Source organism: Marmota marmota, unplaced genomic scaffold (genome assembly GCF_001458135.2).
Source record: "Marmota marmota marmota unplaced genomic scaffold, marMar, whole genome shotgun sequence".
Taxonomy (NCBI): domain Eukaryota; kingdom Metazoa; phylum Chordata; class Mammalia; order Rodentia; family Sciuridae; genus Marmota; species Marmota marmota.
The window spans coordinates 7,501,090-7,522,123 of NW_026000294.1; the positions used below are offsets into that span (position 1 = coordinate 7,501,090).

General features: G+C 36.9%; 1 protein-coding gene and 1 long non-coding RNA gene across 9 annotated transcripts in view; one reads left to right on the forward strand and one right to left on the reverse strand.

The window, feature by feature from the left end:
- Positions 1–809: 809 nt before the first annotated feature.
- Mtmr8 (myotubularin related protein 8) overlaps positions 810–21,034 on the forward strand; it is a 128,570-nt gene continuing 108,345 nt past the window's right edge. For 5 of the 7 annotated variants that reach the window (XM_048797239.1, XM_048797240.1, XM_048797242.1 and 2 more), the window contains exon 1: positions 810–974. In XM_048797239.1, the coding sequence (XP_048653196.1) occupies positions 951–974 (24 nt within the window). In that variant the 5' untranslated portion in view covers positions 810–950. The remainder of the gene's footprint in view (positions 975–21,034) is intronic. The other 2 variants (XM_048797241.1, XM_048797244.1) reach the window with 2 other exon arrangements.
- LOC125614440 overlaps positions 16,915–21,034 on the reverse strand; it is a 123,952-nt gene continuing 119,832 nt past the window's right edge. For both annotated transcript variants that reach the window (XR_007345022.1, XR_007345023.1), the window contains exon 4: positions 16,915–18,743. This is a non-coding gene — a long non-coding RNA (uncharacterized LOC125614440). The remainder of the gene's footprint in view (positions 18,744–21,034) is intronic.

The window sequence follows — 21,034 nt, forward strand, 5'->3', positions numbered from 1 at the left end:
TGAAGATGAAATGTGATAAATGAGAAGTTTAGCTAGCAAGAGTACTGAAAGAAGAAAGAAGTCACCAGGTAAGGAATGTGAGATTGCAAACAATAATACTGCAATAGTAGAGCTAGAAATGACCCTGGAGACAGGGCCAGTTTTTTCATTGTAACTTTGAATGAATTAAGGCTCAGTGAGGTGACATGAGTTGCCCAAGGTTGCACAGCAAGTTGGTGGCAGCCCTGAAAGGAGTAAAACCCAGGTTTTTCAACTCCAAGACTGTTCTTTATTCTATCACAAATTGGATTCAGAGCATACCATTGAGGGCCTATACTTGTCAGCCTTTCATATGAGAACTGGTCCAGTGGACCCTTGGTCCTCTTCCCACGTCTGTGATGGCATAATTTATAAGACTACTGCAGTAGTCTAGGTCTTAACTAGGTTGGTGACAGTAGATATGAAGGAGGATATGTAGAGCAGCATATGCCTCTCCATCTTTCAAAATATATTCTACAGTGCTAGAAAGCTCTTCAGAAATACAGACAGAATCATGGGACAGCCTGTGCTAGCTCTGTAAGGTGCCATCACTAAAACATTAGTGGAGTGAAATCGGTGTTCAGAGTCCTGATAGCATCAAGGAGTGTGAGTTGGGTCTTAAGAATTGGAGCAAACCTTGAACCTGAACTAGCATAATCAACTCCGGGAAGAAAAGGGCGTTTGCCAGAAAGCAAGATGGCGGTAGTGGCGATGGGCGAAATATCGCGATAGGAGAATCCGTGAGAGTTTGAGCCAAAACTGTTAGGGCGCGGGGCGGGCGGGGGGGAGGAGGAGGTAGAAGCTGTTGGGCTAGTAGGTGGCAGAAGCAGAGGCTGTGGTGGCGGCGGCGGCGGCGGCGGCGGCGGCGGCGGCGGTGGCGGTGAGGGCTGTAGCAGCAGCACTGAGGGATTCAGCTGGCGGGAACTATTGTCATGGACCATATCACAGTGCCCAAGGTAAGGTGAAGAGTTAATCAAGGCTGGCAGCCACCGGGTCTTTCTCGGTGTTCAGCTGGAAGCTCGGGCACACCCCCTCAGCCTTCTCTGGGTGCTCTTTGACGCCCCCATCCCGCTCCAGGATCTGTGTTCTCTTTTGCAGTCCACACCCCCTTTCAACCAAACTGAGCCTTCTCCTCAAGGTCCACCATGGGGTGGCAGCGGAGCTGGAAGCGGTGGTCTGCGCAACTGTACCATACACGCCACCAACCCGCATTCTCCGACCCCAGCTCCTCTCCGAACCCCAGCCGGTACATCTTCCTCACCTTTCCTCCAGCTGCTTATATTCGCAGCGCTTGTAATCTCCTTTCAGGAGTACCCCACTTAGCATCGCCTCCTGAAGAGTTACTTCCTTTATCCAGCGTTTCCCTACTTTCCTCTTGGCTCCCCCTGCCCCTAACCTTCGATGGTTACCCGGACTCCTATCCCGGCTCCAGCTCTGTCATGCGTGTGTTGGTTTGGGGGGGGGGGGGGCGATAGCATCTCTCTAGCCCTAGCGGGTCAATGGGAAAGGAAGCGGGGTGGAGCAGAGTGGACCTGGCCCTACTCAGCGGAAAGAGAAACCCAAGAGGTGGTATTACTAGGCCAGTTGGCACCTGTTTATAGCCAGCCCACAATAAGAGCTGCTTTGGCTGCTTTTTCTTTCATCTTTTCAGAATCTACTTTCTCCCTTCCCAACGCCAATCCCTTTCTATTTCAAGTCTACCTCCCTCCTGACACTTTTCTTCTCCTAGATGAGGAACAGTGAAGAGTTCACAACTAATCTGTGGTGTTTTTTGTTTTTTTTTTTTTCCTGTCGGATTGTAACAAACATGGCCTAGGCTAACTGAAGTTCACATACAAGTCTAGCATATCTTAATGGGAAGACTATGAATTTTGAAGCCAGGATACTGAAGTTACAGTGCTGGTTCTTCCAAATACAAGCTGATAACTTTGTGCAAATTATTAATCTCTCTCTCATGGAAATTCTTGACTTTCTTTATCTACCAAACAAAGATAACCCAGCTTGCCCTGCTCTCTTCACAATTGGGAGAATTAAATAAATGGATGCTTGTGAAAGATTTTTTTGTAACTAATAGTATTCTGCCCATTTGTTGGCTTCAGACCTTGATGGGCAAAGTAATAAATACGCCCTCAAACCTCCCCCTCCTGATGCCCTCTTCTTCAGGGCCCTTCTCTGTGGAAAATAACCACATACTCTTGTAGCAGCCAGACTTACCTTTTTCTGGGTCCCTTTCTTTCCAGGTCGTTTCATTTATACAGTTTCCCTGGCATGGTACAGACCTGCTATTCTGACTTTTCCTCCCAGATGACCTAAGCCTGGGTCACTCTACTTGCCCAGTTCAAAATCAGCTTACCTGAACACATTTTTCCCCCTATTGATCAGGGGAAGAAGGGAAGGCAGAACTGCCCTTTTCCTTAAGTGTTAAAATCTTAAAATCTGCCTGCTGGTAATTAAAGCTATAAACTAGGCTGGCTGTGTGATATTTGGAAGAGAGAATAAACCATTAACTGACCCATGGGGGAATAATGACAACAGATGACATATATTGAGTATTTAACCATGTGAGAAGCACTGTGGTAAATGTTTCACATGAAGCAGGTCTTCCATTTTTACAGAAAGCTACAATAAATATTATTATTATTTCCATATTATAGATAAGGAAACTGAGACCTAGTATAGGTAGGAGTGCTCAGTTTCAGACTAGTGTGAGGATGGAATTCATGCTCCAGAAAACTTGAATTGATATCATGCCAGACTCCATTTGTACTGTATGAATGGTGTTGTGTGTTTTGAAATATTTATAAAACTCCAAAATGAAGACTTAATTCTTTTAAAAAAAATTGACATTCTTTTGGTGCTACAGAAGTGTGAGTCTACAGGTTGAAGCATATTGCCATCATCCTGGTTTTTCTTTTCCTAAGGTTCTGGAAAGGATTAGGGTTGGACTAATGGCTAGGGTTTAAAGTGTCCTTCTTCTTGTTAAATTACTGTTTCACAAAAGGGAGAAATGTCTGTCTTGTCTTTTTCAGGACACAGAGATAATTATAAGAGTTTATCAGTCATTAGTTCTGCATATCAGGTGTAAAAATGACTTATTTTTGGCTCTTGAGCTGTTTTTCCTCTAAAGCAGATTTAAAAATGTGTTGAAGTGCAGCATGTATGTATGTATGTGTGTGTGTCACACACACACACACACACACATACACACACACTAATGTATTCATAGATAAGTTCATAGAAGTTTATAGTTACGTAAATGTTTACAAATTGGACATACCCAGATAACTAGCTCCAAGATCAAGAAACACATTCCAGTCTCTAGTTATTACCCTACCCAAGTGTGAACTATTATCCTGCTTTGTGATAGGATATGCTAGGTTTTCCCTTCTTTGTACTTAATTTAAATAGATTCATAGGATACATGTACTTTTTGTGTCTTTTACTGAACATTATTTGAAAGATTTGTCCATATTATTCCTTGTAGTTATCTCATTGCTGTATAGAATTGTTTTGTTAATATGCTATATGTGATTTATCTATTTGTTGATAAGGAATTTTTAGATCTTTAGTACATTCTTTTGCTGGCTATAATTATGCATTTTTCTTGGGTTATGTGTATGAGTCAGATTTCTAGGTCATAGAATATTCATATGTTCAGCTAGATACTACCAATTTATACTCCTACCACCTATGGATGAAAAAGGAACTGTCTTTTAAAGTTGCATTTTAGGGTTCCTGACCATTATGAAAACAACTCAGGCCTACCCTAAGGTTCAGTGTCTTTCCTGTATGAATCAGAGTTTGTTCTTTGTAGTTTTCCCTACCCTCATTACATCTGTGTCACTTAGCACCTGGAATTCTTAGTTATCTCTCCTTTCTGGAATGAAAACTTATTAATTAGGATTTTTCAGTTAATATTTATTGAGATTCTAAGGAAATATACTGTGATTGTGTTTTGGAGCTAGATCATCTGAATTCATATCTCAGTCTGCTACCTAACTAGCTTTGTGATTTGGCAAGTAGGTAATCTCTCTGTGCCTCAATTTCTTCATTTGTAAATTTTGGGTGATGATAGTACTATCTTACCAGGCTGTTATAAAAATTGATGAGTTAATGTTTGTGAAAATGCTTATAACAGTGCATGGCACATTGTAGATACTTAATTTAGCTACTAATTACTATATTATCATTATTAGTTGTTATTCAGAACCTACATTGGGAGTTGTTAAAAATACATACCTGGCTTAGATGTAGCATCTGCCCTCTCAACTTTCTTAGTGAAATGAGGTGATGAGATGCCAAGCATAAGATCCAGGAATGAAAGTGAGAACTTTCATGAGAAGGACAAATGAAATAGATTTGGAATTTAAAGGAAAATAAGGTCCAGCTCCATATGAGTGTGAAATGAGGAAAAGTTTATGGAACGTATGGCATTTAAGCTGAGTCTGAATAAGAGATTTGGGAGGTGAGGACTCCCTGCCAGGGGAAATGTAAGGTTACAAACTCAGAAGCAGCTAACGTTTTAAGGCAAGGGGGTAAGAGGCACTTGAAGAAGGAATTGAGTTAGAGGGATAGGTTTTGTAGATTGTAAAAGACCTTGAATGTTACAATGAGGAATTTGAACTTGGCTTTGATTTTTATATAACTTAATTTTAGATCTGTCTTTCATTACAAAGCACCTCAGATTCATTTAAGAAAGAGGCAGCATCAAAATAAATAAAGTTGAAGCTGGCTAAAGAAGTGTTTTTCATTATTAAGGAAATGAGATTCCTGGAGGTGAGAATTCTGCTTCCCTTCTAGTTCTCAAAAGTCCAAATCCAGTTGGTTTCATTTGATCTACTATTCTGTAGACATTGGAATACCTTTCCTTACCACCAAAACTTTGACTTTACTTAGTACTTGGGAAACCTCCAACTAAGTAATTACTCCTAGAAACCAATGGGATTTGTTTAAGGGGTATATCTTTTTACATAGCATGTGTAGTTTTGTGGTATAATGCTTAAGTGTATTAAAAAGATTTTTAAAATGCATTCTAAAGACATTTTCATTATTTGAGAAGCTGATATTAGACAGTCAGAATACCTGCGTTCTGCCCCCGGTTGTGTGACCTCAGATTGCTTTTTTTTTTCTTTAACCTCTTTTGGCTTTATTTTCCTTATGGGTGAAATAAAAATAGCTAACATTTACAGAGCTACCAAATGCCAGATAATATTCTCATTTCTTTAAATATTATTATATCCCCATTTTATCCTCACAGCAGTACTGTTATTGTCTTCATTTTAAGAATCTTTTTTTTTTCTTTTTTTGTGCTGGGGATCAAACCCAGACCCATGTACTCTAGGCAAGTGCTGTGCCACTGAGCTACATCCCTAGCCTTAACCTCATTTTAAAGGTTAAGTAAATCACCCAGAAAGCTTAAACAACTTTCCAAAAGCCATAAAAAAAGCCACACAATCTATAACTCAAAAGTATGTGCTCTTAACTATTGTGTTATGCTACTTCAAAAATGAGAAGATCATATTATACCAACATTTCCTAAACTGCTTCTCATGACACTAGTCCTACAATATAATTTGTTTAAAAATAAAAAGGATCCTAAATTAAAATACGTTAAACCCCCACAAAATGTAGAGATTATTCATATTCACCTATTAAAGGATCTGAGAAGCCCTGCAATACATACACTTCCTTATATTTATTTCATCCAGTGTTTCTTTACCCCGTCTGCAAATTTCTTTGTGTTATGTATACATTTTTGTGTGTATACCTATTAACATTCTGTTGAACCTAGGGTTCATAGAACATGTTTTAAAAATGCTGGGATCCATCTGGAAGGTTCATTCCAACTCTTGGCACTTAATGATAGATATGGAGACTATGAGAATTCCTTTCCAAGTTTCAAATTTGCTTTATTTGGAGGGGGACTGAAAATTTATATTGGGAGCCATAAGTTCAAGGCTAGCCTGGGTTGCATTTTTTTTAACATTTGTACATATTGACTCTCAAGACTTCATTTGCTTTCTACCATTCTTTTTCTTCTCCCTTGCTGGGTTGTATATTTTCTCATTTATTATTTTAAAAAAGAGACTTTCATTATAGATGTTTGCCATGAAATCAAGATAAAACATTTTTAATATATGCATGGTGCAGGGCTTGTTTTCCTAGAAATTTTTCTCTGCTATTGGAGGCAGTGTCACTCAGGGCAGGGCTTGCTTTGGACATGTGTATGGCTGATGAAGTCATTATATTATTGGTACTCCAGAGGCAGATGTCTCATCTTTTATTTATTTTTGCAGTGTATATGAGTTATTACCAATAATTGTGGCAACTAAGGAAAAGAAATGAATTCAGAGACCTCTGAATACACCTTATTACCTCTCTTCCTTCCTTCCTGGAAGGGAAATGAAAAAAAATATGGTTTATGGTTCATAGCTTTTCCAACAGTAAAGAGCTTATAAATGTCAGCAAGCTCTGTGTACAGCTCAGGAGTGCAAAACTAACAAAGCAATTGGGTGGTCTGTTTGGGAAATAAAGTCTGTATGGTATGTAGTGGTGCTATACTACTTCAAAAAATGAGAAGATTATCTTTTATAATCTTCATGTTTTTCCCTGTTTTTTTACCTTCTCTCTCTCTCCTTTCCTTTGCCCTTCTTCCTCCCTCTCTCTTCCCTTCTCCTTTCCCTCTCTTCCACTCTTATCTCTTCCTTCTCTTTCTCTCCCCAAATCCATCTTGCCTTCTCTGTCTGTACACACATATGCATACAATGGAAAATGGGTTTCTATTAGCTAAAAGCATACCAGGTAGAAGACCATTCTTACCACACTATTTCTGAACCAGAGGGGTCTCTTGTGCCCGTGAGTAGAAAGAGGGAAGAAACAGTAATTGCAGGTCGCCTAAGACATTCCAGTCTGTTAATAGGCACAGGTTTCCTGCCATGTGGAGCCCTATAGGAAGATCAGCCTGTACAATAGTTTTACCCTCCACTGAGGATTCCTCAACAACTATGTTACAAGTGGTGCATAATGCCCTGTATACTTGGACAGTGTACACTTTTGGTAGTGTGTTAGACAGATTTTTGTCACTGGGAATCAAAATACTTGACAAGAACAACTTAGAGAAGGAAGTTTATTTTGGTTCACAGTTTCAGAAGTTTAATTAATCTTAGTCAGTTTCATTGTTTGGGGCCTGAGGTGAGGTGGAGGAAAGCTGCTCATCTTATGGTGGGATCAGGAAGCAGAGAGAGGGAGGGAAAGGGGACTTAGGGAAGATGAACCCTCCAGGGCATACCCCTGGCAAACTACCCCCTCCAGTCACAACCTACCTGCCTACAGTAACCACCCAGCCTGTCCACTCAAACCAGAATGGACTGATTAGGCTATAGCTATCATAATCTAATCATTTAAAACTGAATATTCCTGCATTAACACAGGATCTTTTGGGGGACACCTCACATCCAAACCATAACTGGTAGATAGTGCCCACGGTCTTAGCAGGAACCCTTTTGTTGAGAATTTCCTGCCATTCAGAGCTATACAAGATCTCTGGGACAGGCACGAGAGAGGTAATAGATACTTTACTACTTTAAGTCCTACTTTCTGCCCCTTGCCCAGTTTTCCCTGAAGTATATTTCTTTACCTAAGTTTAAGAGAGTAAGCCCCTGTGCAGCTGACATTGATTTCTTCTATTAACCTAATCACAGTGTTGTCCCTTTGGTAGAACAAGCCTGCTTTTTCTTCTAGCTTTCAGTTGCCTGAAGTCATCACATGATTATAGTCAAACTACTCCCATCAAATTTATATATCACTCCTACATTCAGTTTAGCACAATACCTCTATATTAGCTTTTCATTGCTGTGACAAGTACCTGAGGAAAACAAGTTAAAGGAGGAGAGATCTATTTGGGGCCACAGTTTTAGAGACTTCATTCCATGATTGGCTGGCTTCATTGCTTTTGGTCTGAGGTGAGGCAAAACATCTTGGTGGAGAAGAGCCAGGAATCAAGGAGGGCAGAGGCCATGGGGGAGCAAGATATATTCTCCAAGAGTATGCCCTCAGTGACCTACTTCTTCCAATAATGTTCCACCTGCCTACAGTTTCCACTACTTCCTGAAATAGTCCATTCAATAATATTAATCCATCAAGTGGATTAATGCAATGATGAGGTAAGAGCATTCATTATCCAATCAGTTTCTAAAAGCGCTACCTCAACATGGCTGCATAAGGGACCAAGTCTTCAACACATGAGACTTTGGGGAACATTCCAGGTATAAACTATGATAACCTCTTTTAAGCTTCCCTATCAGGAAAAGAAATGCTTTACATCCATGTTTCTCTTGTAACCATACTTTGCAGCTTTCCTCATAAGTATTTTGCCAATCTCCTGCCATTCTGTGTCTGAAGGTTAGTGTGGATTCTTTTTTTCCTATCTAGGTTTCTAATCCTATAATGTCTCCTAGGTTCTGAGAGTCTTTTCTTTATCCTAAACCAGATATATATTCTTTTTTTAATTAACTCTACTCTTTCTCTAGTCCCTCCTCCTTCCATATGTAATTGGCCAATTTTTGCTGTATTCCTCTTACTCTCTTTTAACTTAAGCTACCCTTTACCCCGCTTTAATATTGTCTAAAGACTAAATTGCAACAAATTCAGTTAAAGATATAGCTGCTTTCTTTTACACAATTCATGACTGGGTTAGCTTCCATTCTATAAAATAGAAGGAAAGCCAGGCCTGGTGGTGCATACCTATAATCCCAGCTACTCGGGATGCTGAGGCAAGAGGATCACAGCCCGAGCCTGTCTCAAAAATGGCTGGGACAAAGCTCACTGATAGAGAGCCCCTGGATTTCATCCCCAGTTAAAAAACAAAGTGAGGACTCTCAGTGGGCAATATCAGAACAATGGGTTTTGTATGGTAGGAACAAACAAACAACAAAAGAAAACAAAATTGATTGTTTGGCTTTGCATGGTGGTTCATGCCTGTAATTTCAGCAGCTTTGGAGGCTGAAGCAGGAGGATCACAAGTTTAAAGTAAGCCTCCGCAACTTAGTGAGACCCTAAACAACTTGGTGAGACCCTGGCTCAAAATAAAAATAAAAAGGGCTGGTGATGTGGCTCAGTGGTTAAGTGCCCCTGGGTTCAATCCCTGGTACAAAAACAAACACAACACAAAGAAAGTAGAACTGATTGGTTAACATCAGGTTATTCCATTTTCCTTTCTTGGGAGGTTTGAAGTAGAAAGGTCTTATTATGTTGACTCAGGTCAACTGGAATCTCTTGTTTTCTGGGGGAAAAACTAGTTTGGAGATCTGTATGCAGTATGATATTTAGTATAAGTGGCTTCATTTTAGTTTGTCAGGTTTGTTGTATTCCTCTTACTCTCTTTTAACTTTTAGCCAGAGTAAGTAATCACACAATTTGTGGAGAATATTTTTTGATCCCACCTCTCTTTATACATTCATTCGTTTCTCAGCTTTCATTGAGTCTATCTGCCATAAGGCTTAGAATACGATGAACATGGAAAAAACAGATTTCAAAATCAGCCCTGTTGTTAACTACTTGTATGACTTTAGATAATTCACCATCTCTTTGGACCATGGTAGTCATCAGTGCAGCCTGAGAAAAAAGAATGGTGGGGTGTCTCAGAAGTCCAATTTAGAAAATATTTCAAAGAGGAAGTATTAATAACTATGTCAAGTGCTGTCTTTAGGTCAAGTAAGATAAGGACTTACAAATAGCCCCTCCTTCCATTCTTTTAAAATTAATAGATGCTGTTTCTTTTTCTTTTTCTTCAGGAATAAACAGTATTTTAATGCCTTAATATTGAAATCAGTTATATACATATCCACCAACTCTTACATTTCATTGTTTATATTGGGATTTATTCATAGTAGATTAATTTGATGAAGCATTCTCAGCAAATTTAGAACACTGTGCTTAATATTTGAATTTAAGTCAGGTAGTCTAGTAAGTTTCTTATTCATCATTTTTTTATATTTATAAAATGAGTTATTATAACATATTCTTGAGGAATCATTTAAGAGGCAAATACCTTTATACCTTTGGATTTTTTTTGTCTCAATTCTTTGACACTAAATAATGAGTGTCTTTGGAGGTATCTTCATCTTCTGATTTTTTTCACAGTAAATTTAAATTTTGCTAGTTGTTTTGCAAAATGTATAGCCACTTGTGTATGGAATGTAAGTGGACCTGTTCTTTTTCTGTAAATTTGAATGGCTAATGTATGAAAAAGAATGGTCTTGCAGCTATTCATCCATAGTACCATCACATTTGAGATTTTCTAGTAGCATATCCAGAGTTTCAATGCCAATCTGGTCTCCATTTATGCTTTATCAAGTATGACCTAGCCAGCAGATGTCTCAGAAGTGTTGATTATTCCATTGCCATTGCCAAATGCTTGATGTTTAGGATTCCAAACAGACTAGATATTAATATAGATCCCTGATCTCCTTTCTGGTGCATTTTACTGCTGCCACATCATATCTTTTCTACTTTAAAATGACAAAACACAACAAAAATGATTACATACATCTTAGTTACAGAGTCATGATCATTTAAATTTATTGGGTTCAACTCTTTAATTGGTAACATTCACATAATCATTCAACACCCTCTTTTGGGTAATTATACCCCTTTTAATGTTGCAATTAAATTTGAAACCAATTTCTTCAACAGTTGGCTTGAAAACTGTCACTGTTTAATTGGTCTGTGGTGCCATTTTAGCCTTAGTTCCACCTTTCAAACAAAGCTCTAATGGAGACACAGCAAACAACACAAGGCATTGAAACCTGCATCAAGAGGTACATGCTCCCTACTATCTTGACATTTTCTGTGTGGATTCCACCTTTGATCTTTTCTGGTGTATTATTTCTCTTGAGTTCATTTCTGCCTGTTTAGTTGCCCATCACACAAATCTGGAATCATTTCACATCCAGATAAATGTTGATGCCTTCAGGTCACTAATATTCAGGCTTGGTGTACTGTAGCCACCTCAGATCTTCTGTATCCACAAGGGGAGTTCTAGGAGATAGCCTACGACTACAGACTATGAGGATCTAGCTACTGCCTCCCACTATACCATTGTCAGCAATTTTAGATCATATAAAAATAGAGTGGAAAGCACAGAGAGTTCCCACATACACCTTCACCACTCCCTTCAGGTTCTCCTCTTATTAACATCTTAATGAGTCAATATTGATAACATTATTATTAATTGTAACCCATACTTAACATTACCTTCCATACTTTGTATTATGTATTCTGGGTTTTTTTTTACAAAGATATAATGGCATGTATCCCCTTATATGAAATCATACAGATTAATTTCATTGCCTTAAAAATCCCTTATGTTCCATCTATTTGTCCCATACTCCTTTCTCCTGAACTCCTGGCAATCACTAATATTTGTACTCTCACTGTAGCTTTCTTTGAAATGAATGTTATGTTGTTGAAATAGCATAGTACATAGCTTTTTCAGATTAGCTTCTTTCCTTAGCAGTATGCAACTAAGGTGCCTTCATATCTTTTCATGGCTTGATAGCTCATTTCATTTAATCACTGTATAATATTCCATTATATTGATGCAGCACATTTAGCTTATGCATTCTTGTATTGAAGGAAGGAAATTGGTTGCTTCCAAGTTTTGACAATTCTGAATTAAATTGCAATCAACATTTGTGTGCAGTTTTTTGGGTGGACATTACTTTTAATTGTTTTGTATAAATACTAAGGAGCACAATTGCTGGAACAGATGTTAAAAGTATGTTTAGTTTTGTAAGAAATTTCTAAACTGTCTTCCATCTTGGCTGTACTATTTTTCATTCCCTCTAGCAACAAATGTGAGTTCTAATAGCTCCACATTCTCGTCAGCATTTCAGCAATTGGTGTTGCCAATATTTTATATTTTAGTCATTCGAATAAGTTTTTAGTGGTATCTTGTAATTTGTAATTCTCTAATGACATATGATATTGAGAATCTTCTAATATGCATATTTACCATCTTTATATCTTTTTTGATGACGTGCCAGTTCATACCTTTTGCCCATTTTAATTGTATTGTTTTCTTATTGTTGAGTTTTTAAAGTTCTTTTTCTATTTGAATTCCAGTCCTGTATCAGAGATGTGTTTTGCAAATATTTTGTGGTGTAAGTATAAGAAAGTGAAATTTGAGGCTGGGGTTGTGGCTCAGCAGTAGAGTGCTCACCTTGCACGTGCAAGGCCCTGGGTTTGATCCTCAGCACCACATAAAAATAAATAATTAAAATAAAGGTATTGTGTCCAACTAAAAAATAAATATTTTTTTAAAAAAGAAAGTGATATTTGGAGACATAGATACATGGATAAAAAGTGATGTAAAAAAGACATAATGAAAAGATGTCTACACCCAAGCAAATGAGAGAGGAGTAGAACACATCCTTCCCTCACCTTGAAGGAAATTTCTGTTATTTAAGCCACATAGTTTCTGGTACTTTTTTATGGCAGCTATAGAGAACTAATGCACCAATATTTTGTGAAAGATTTTTGCATCTGTGTTCATGAGAAATACTGGTGCTTTTCCTTTATTTTATATCTTTCCTGGTTTTAAAAGTGGGATAATGTTGGCTTTATAAAGTGAAATGTTTTCTCTCTTCTGTTTTTTGAAAGAGTGTGCAAAGAATTACCATAATATCTTCCATAAATGTTTGGTAGAATTCATTAGGGAACCCCTCTGGACCTGATGCTTTCTGTTTTGGAAGACTATGGATTTGGTTTCTGTAGTAAATGTAGTCTACTCAGATTGTCTGTTTCTCTTCATATGAATCTTGTATCTTCTATCTAGGTTATCAAATTTGTGAGCATAGAGGTGTTTATAATGTTCTTTTATTCTGTCACATACACGGGATCAGTAGGGTTTGCCCTCCTTTAATTCTAATGTTACTTGTGTCTTCACTGTCTTTCCTTGTTAACCCGGATAAACTCATCAATTTTTGATCTTTTCAAAGAAACAGCTTTTGATTTTTTTATTTTCTGTGTTGATTGCTTATTATCAATCTCATTGATTTCAGTTCTAATTTTTAATATTTTCAACTTCTTATTTTAGTTTACTAACGTGGAAGCTTATTCATTTTACTTTTTAAATTTAAAATAACTTTTTCTCATGTTTATGGAGTACTGTGTAACCTATTGTTTCATGTGTACATTGTTTAATATTTAAATTGAGTTAAACATATCTACTTCTTCAAACATTTATCACTTTCTATGGTGAAATTATTGGTTTTAGATTCTTTTTTTCTAACATATATTTTTTCAGCTCCATAAATTTCCATGTAAGTAGTGCTTTTGCTACATCCCACAAAGTTTAGGTTATATTTTTATTTAGTTTGAAATAATTTAAAATTTCTTTTGAAATTCTTGGACCCATGTCTAAGTTAGAAGTGTGTTGTTTAATATTCAAATATTTTGTATTTTTTCTAGCTATCTTCTGTTACTTATTTCTAGTTTAATGCCATTGTAATCTGAGAACACACCCAGATCCCTGTGCATGCTAGGCAGACACTCTACCACTGAATTATAACCTTAGCTATGAACTTCTGATTTTATACCTTTAAATTTGTGAAAGTGTGTGTGTGTGTGTGTGTGTGTGTGTGTGTGTGTTCATTCCAGCCTGTGGTTTGCCTTATCTATGTGAGCTTGAGAAGAATGTGTGTTCAGCTATTTTTGCTGAAGTATTCAATAGATTTCATTTATAGCCACTTGATTGATGGTGCTGGTTTAATTCAACTCTGTCCTTACTGGGTTTCTCCCTGCTGGAACTGTGTGTGCATAGAGGAATGTTGAAGTCTTCAACTATAATAAGGGATTCATCTGTTTCACATTGTATTAATATCAGTTGTGCCTCACATATTTTGATGCTCTGTGTCAAACACATATACATTAAGGATTTTATAATGTGTTCTTAGAAATTTGACCCTTTAATCTTTTTGTCATGCCTTTTGTCTTAGTCCTTTTGGGCTGTAATAACAGAAATACCACGTACAGGATACCTTATAAACAACATAAATTCATTACTCAAGAGTCTAGAGACTAGGAAGTTCAAAATCAAGGTGCAGGTAGGTTTGGTGTCTGATGAGGGCCCACTTCCTGGTTCATAGGCAATGGTATTGCTGCATACTCATGTTGCATAAGGGGCAAACAGGTTGTTAAACCTTTCATAAGGATATTACTCCCATTCATGAGGACAGAGACCTTGTGAGCTAATCTCCTAAAAACTCCACCTGCTAATACTATTACATGAGGGTTAGGTTTCAACATATGAACTTTAGGCATACCAACTTTTAGACCATAGCACCCTTATTCTGAATTCTGCTTTGTCTTACTTTTTGATTACTGTAAGCATTCATTCACCATCTTTTTACTTTCAACTTATAAATGTCTTTACAGTGGGTTTCTTAAAGATAACATACAGTTTGGTCTTTTTTTCCCCTGGTCTACTCTTGACAGTCTCTCTCTCTCTCTCTCTTTTGGATACCAGGGATTTTCTTTTAATTGGTAAATACTTAAACAATTGACAAAGTGAAGGTTGATATATTTGGATTAATATCAATGTATTTTTAACTGATTTCTGTTTATTGTCCTTGTTTTATTTTTTAAAAAATTTTTTTCTAGTTGTAGGTGGACATAATTCCTTCGTTCAATTTATTTATTTTACTGTGGTCTGATGATTGAACCCAGCGCCTCACATATGCTAGGCTCTGCTACTGAGCCATAATCCTAGCCCCTGTTTCATGTTTGTTTCTTTTTATTTTTAGCCTTTTTGGTTTTAATAAATTATTTTACACACTTTATTTATTTATTTATTTATTTTACATGATTTTACTGCTCTTTTCTCTGTCTCAGCATAAAAATTATACTTCCTTTTTCACATATTTTCATTATTGCCTTTGAGTTTGTAATAGACAATTTACAAGTGATCCAAATCCTCTTTCAAATAACACCATACCAACTTTATAGGGAATGCAAATACTTTATAATAGAATATTCCAAGTGACTTTCTCCTGTCCCTTATAGCTTTTTGTAATTCATTTCAATATCCATAAACTATACTCATTGAATACATTGTCACTATTATTATTTTGGACAAACTTTTAATTATTAATTTAATTAATAATAAGAAAAGTAGGGACAAGAGTTGTAGCTCAGTGGTAGAATGCTTGCCTTACATGTGTGAGACTTTTGGGTTTGATTCTCAGCACCACATAAAAAATAAAATAAATGAGTAAAGTAAATGTATAAAAGTACATATTCATGTGTGCAATTCCCAGGTGAAATGTTTAAAAAAAGTATAAGAAAAGTAAAATATATTACTTTCATTTATTCCTTTTCTAATATTCTTCTTAGTTTCTGACATATCATTTTTCTTCTCTCTGACAGACTTTTTGTTTTGTTTTTACCCTTTCTTATCAGGCACTTCTACTAGTGACAAATTCCTTCATTTTTTTTGTCTGAAAGAATCTTTATTTCTTCTTCATGTTGGAAGGATAATTTCAATGTATACAGATTTCTAAGTTGCTGACTTTCATTTTTCAACATTTTCTTTTTGCTTGCATTATTTCTAAAGAAAAATCCAACATAATTTATATATTCTTTTCTCTCTATGTATGATGTTTTTCTCCCTCTAGTTTCTTCAAAAAATAATTTGGGGGCTGGGGTTGTAGCTCAGTGGTACAGTCCTTACCTAGCATGTGTGGGGCACAGGGTTTGATCCTCAGTACCACATATAAATAAATAAAAATTGCGGGGCATGGTGGAGCATGCCTCTAATCCCAGTGGCTCCGGGGGCTGAGACAGGAGGATGGTGAGTTCAAAGCCAGCCTCAGCAACTTAGTGAGGTCCTAAGCAACTCAGCGAGACTTGGTCTCCAAATAAAATATAAAAAAAGGGCTGGGGATGTGGTTCAGTGGTTAAGCGCCCCTGATTCAATCCCTAGTACCAAATAAGTAAATAAGTAAGAAATAAATAAAAATAAAGGTATTGTGTCCATCTACAACTAAAAAAATAAACAATAATAATTTTGGTGTTTATCATCCTGCTTAGTGTTCTCTGATCTTTCTGGAGCTGTGGTTTACTTCTATTATTAACTTTGTGGAAATTCTTAGTCATTATTGGTTCAAATATTTTATCTTTTCCTTTCTGTCTTCTCTTTGATATTCCTATCATGCAAATGTTACATCTTTTGCAATTGTCTCATTGAATATGAATTTTTCATTCTTTTTCCTCTTTACATTTACATTATGGAAGGTTCTTTTGCAATTCCTTCAAGATTACTGATTGTTTCCTCAGCTATTTCTAGTATACTGATGATCCTGCCAAAGGCATTCTATTACAGTGGTGTTGATTTTTAGTATTACCTTTTGAATCTTCCTTTGAGTTTCCACCTCTCTGCCTATAATGCCTATCCATTCTGTTATATTATCTACTTTAAAAAAACATTTCTTAGTTATAGATGGACACAATATCTTTATTTTGTTTATTTTTATGTGGTGCTGAGGATCAAACCCAGTGCCTCACATGTGTGAGGCAGGCACTTTGTCACTGAGCTACAACCCCCACTCCATATTATCTACTTTTTCATGAGGGTGTTTAACATATTAATCATATATATTTTAAAGTCTTGGTTTGACAATTTAACATCTCTGCCACATCTGAGTCCTGTTCTGATTGATGTGCATTCTGTCCTTTGAAGCTATTCTCTTTGTTGTTGTTGTTGTTGTTGTTTGATACCAGGGATTGAACTCACAGAGGCTTAACCACTGAGTCACATCCCCAGCCCCTTTTTAAATATTTTATTTAGAGATCAGGTGTTGCTGAGTTGCTTAGGGCCTCACTAAGTTGCTGAGGTTGGCTTTGTACTCAAGCCTCCCGAGATCCTGGGATTACAGGCATGTGCTACCATGCCCAGCCCGAAGCTATTCTTATTTCTTATAGTGTGTGCATTTTGTTGAAAGACAGATGCGATTTAGTGGTTAAAATTCATTTATGGTTCCCATGAAAATTTCTGCTTCTGAGATTCTGCTCTCATAAGTTTCAGTTTATTTGTTTATACCTATCTCTCTGTCTAAACATGTGGACAGTGGTTTACTCTATGGTCTTAATTCTGATAAATCTAAGAAGGAGTTGATGACTTTCAGTTTATTTACCTTTTTTATGTGTGGGTAAGAGTCATGACTTTTAAGCTCTTTTGCATTCCAGTCTAGAAATTGGAATTTATAGTCCCCTTATCCTTTCAGCTATCTCCAAGTAGTATTTTACCCAGCAAACTTCACCAGGGTCTCAAGTGGCCTCTTGGATCGAGTGGTCATCAGTGTTCTTTCCTATGTCTTATGTCCTTGTCTTCTGGATTCTTTCTTCTGGCCTGGAAATATTTTTTAAGTCTCAAGTACATGTCAAAGGAATTCCTCCTTAAGTAACCCTTTCTCAGTACAGACAGTCTCTGATTTACAGTTGGCTTAATTTCAGATTTTTCAACTTTATGGTGATGCAAAAGTGATATGAAATGCAGTATAAATCTTTTCTAATTTTTGAATTTTAATCCTAGATAGTAATACATAGTATTACTATCTTTCATGATGCTAGACATTAGTAGAAAACTAAAACTCCCAGTCACCCATGCAATCACAAGGATAAACAATTGATACATTACAGTGTACTGTGTTGCTAAGCTATGATGTTCAATAAGTTAGGTATATTAAGTACATTTTCAGTTTACAGTATTTTTTAAATTTACAGTGGTTTTATTGGGACATTTACTATATCATAAGTCCTCATGTATGTAAGTTTGATTTTCTGAATTATTTTCTAAATTTAAATTTCTAAGAATTAGGAATATTGAGTTGAAAGAATTATATCATACTTATATGGTTGTGTTAGTTAGCTTTCTATTATTGTGACAAATACCTGAGATAATCATCTTAATAATGGAAAATGTTAGTGTTGGCTCACAAGTTTCAGAGGTTTTTAGTCCATTGTCTCTTGGCTCTGTTGCTTTGGTCCTGTGGCAGCATAGTATTTCACTGTAGCAGTCCATGACAGAGGAGGTCTATTTACCTCATGGTAGCTGGAAACCAGAAAGAGGGGAAGAGACAAGCATCCCAACATCCCCTTTAGGGGCATACATCCAATAACTTAACTCCTTCCACTAGGCCCCACCTCGTAATGGTCTTAACACCCTAATAGTGCCACAAGGTAGGGACAAAATCCTCTACACATGACCGACCTCCTCTGTCATGGACTGCTGCAGTGAAATATTATGCTGCCACAGGACCAAAGCAACAGAGCCAAGAGACCATGGACTAAAACCTCTGAAATTTGTGAGCCAACACTAACATTTTCCATTATTAAGTTGATTATCTCAGGTATTTGTCACAATAATAGAAAGCTAACTAACACAATACATCCAATGACTTAACTCCTTCCACTAGGCCCCACCGCGTAATGGTCTTACCACCCTAATAGCGCCACAAGCTAGGGACAAAATCCTCTATACATAGGCTTTGGAAGATATTTAATGTCCAAACTATAGCATTCTGTGCCTGACCCTCAAAGGCTCACGCCCATCTCATAATGCAAAATGCATTAAGTTAATCTCCAAGAATCCTCAAAGTTAAATGTCCCAGCATTGCTCAATAGTCCAAGTCTTCTCTGAATCTTAAGACAAATACAGCTGTGAGACCCTGTAGAAATCAAAAAAAGAAAGTCATACACTTCCAAGATAAAGTGGCATAGGATAAAATTTTCTGTTTCACAAGGGAAGAATAAGGGCTTTGAAAGGAAAGATTAGAGAAAAGGAGGACAGAAATCAAGTAGGGAAAACACTAAATGATATAGTTCCATGTCAGGCATCTGAGGCGCATGGTAGTGTGATGTGAGCTCCAGAGGTGTTGGGCAGCCCTACCTCCTCACCCTTGCTGATTACAGCCCATATGGCCACTCTCTTGGGTTGGCTCTGCCTTCTTTCTCTAGCTTCCATCAGTAGGTGTTCCTTTTTGCTGGCATCTCTAAATTTCTGAGGTCTCCATTACAGCCTTGGCTTCCCTCTCATAGCTTCACATATCACTCTGTCACATCACCAGTGGCTGATTACTAGACTCTAATCCTGCTACACACAATCTGGCTTCACAGTCTTTCCTTTGAAGTATCAGTGGAAACCTCCATGACCCCAGTACTCTTGCGTCTTGTATGAATACAAAACCATTATCATATGGTTAATAACAAGATCTGATGCTAGTGTGAGCTTTACCAGGGCTCACATGATCATGGGCCTTTAGGAGACATTTCATATTCAAATTATAGCAGTGGTCTTGATAATATTTCCATACACACACACACACACACAGTATGTGTATATGTGGTGTATATAAGAACACACAATAAAACATATTTATGATGTTTTTATTGGGACACATGAAGAGGATTAAGAAAAAGCCTCAGTAAATATATGGGTTTACTTTACTTAAATGTCTCCAGGAAAAGAGGTGATAAATCATTATTGTCATCCTTTTCAGCCATATGCAATTTGCCTGCATAGTAATTTGTTATACTGATATACTTCGAGCTAATGATGCCTGAATGTGAATATGCAAAAATGAAAAAAAAAAGCATTTGACTGAGGGTTTTGCATTCAGTGTGATCTCACTCATTTCTTCTTTCCTCCCTTTGTAAATGAGAGTCATGATGCCAAAGGGCATGTTAGAATCCTAAGTTTTACCCTGGGTACAGATGAGATAAAGAGGCCAACATTATAAATCACCTTTTTAAGTATCTAAGATTATTTCCCATGTTTTGTTTTGTTTAAGGAAAGGGGGCTTGTATGTTTGCTTCTGTTTTTATAATCTTTGTTGTATAATATTGAGTTCATCACCTGTTCCTCAGTTCCTGGCACATAATTATTATTGATCTATGCAAGGATATCTAGCATTTTTATTTATTTACTTAGCCTCTTTCCAACATTTTCTTCCCCGTCATACACAAACATTCTAATGTAATTGATGTGATTGTTTATATTTGAATGTGTCCTTTAAAACAATGTTTGTATTGATATCTTCATTATATATTGTTTCTTACTTTTTCCCTAAATTATACATATTTTCTTTTACCCATCCATGTATCCATGTTATATGTATCTATAGCCAATTGCTTTTCTCTCTCTCTCTCTCTCTCTCTCTCTTTCTCTCTCTCTCTCTCTCTCTTTGGTACTGGGGATTGAATTCTGGGGTACTCGACCACTGAGCCACATATCCAGCCCTATTTTTAGAGACAGGGTCTCATTGAGGTTGCTTAGTGCCTCAAACTTGCTGAGAAGTTGCTGAGGCTGGCTTTGAGCTTGTGATTCTCCTGTCTCAGCCTCCCAAGCCGCTGGGATTACAGGCGTGTGCCACTGTGCCCACCATAGCCCATTGCTTCTTATTAGCACTATTGTTGCATAATATTCTTCCATATCTAACCTGCCTGTTCTCAAAATTTGAACATTTTCATCCTGTACATTTCCTCTTATGGACCTATATGAATATTTTTTCAGGATCATTTTCAGGAATAGAATTGATTAAGTAATTTTTATGTTAAGTAATGGCAGATTCCCTTCCTGAGTGGATGCACCTCAGCTGTAGTGGATGAAGTTTCTGTGTCCCTGAAACACTACCAACATGTCGCATTTTCTAGATTTCTAATTTTTTCTGTTATAGAACTAAACTAATATCTCATTTTAATTTTCATTTCTTTTATTAAAAAAGGTTTTGTCATCTCTTCATGGTTGCATACATCTGGGCTTTTCTTTCATGTAACTTGCCTACTCTTATGCTTTATATATTTTTCTGTTAGTGCCTTCTTTTCTTCTTGAGTTGTAGGAGTCAATTCTATATTCTAAATAGTAGTTCCTTATTCATTTTAAATGTTGCACATACTTTCTCCCATACTGTTATTAACTTTTAAAAAGTCTTTCACTGCCCTTAGATCCAAGGTATTCTGT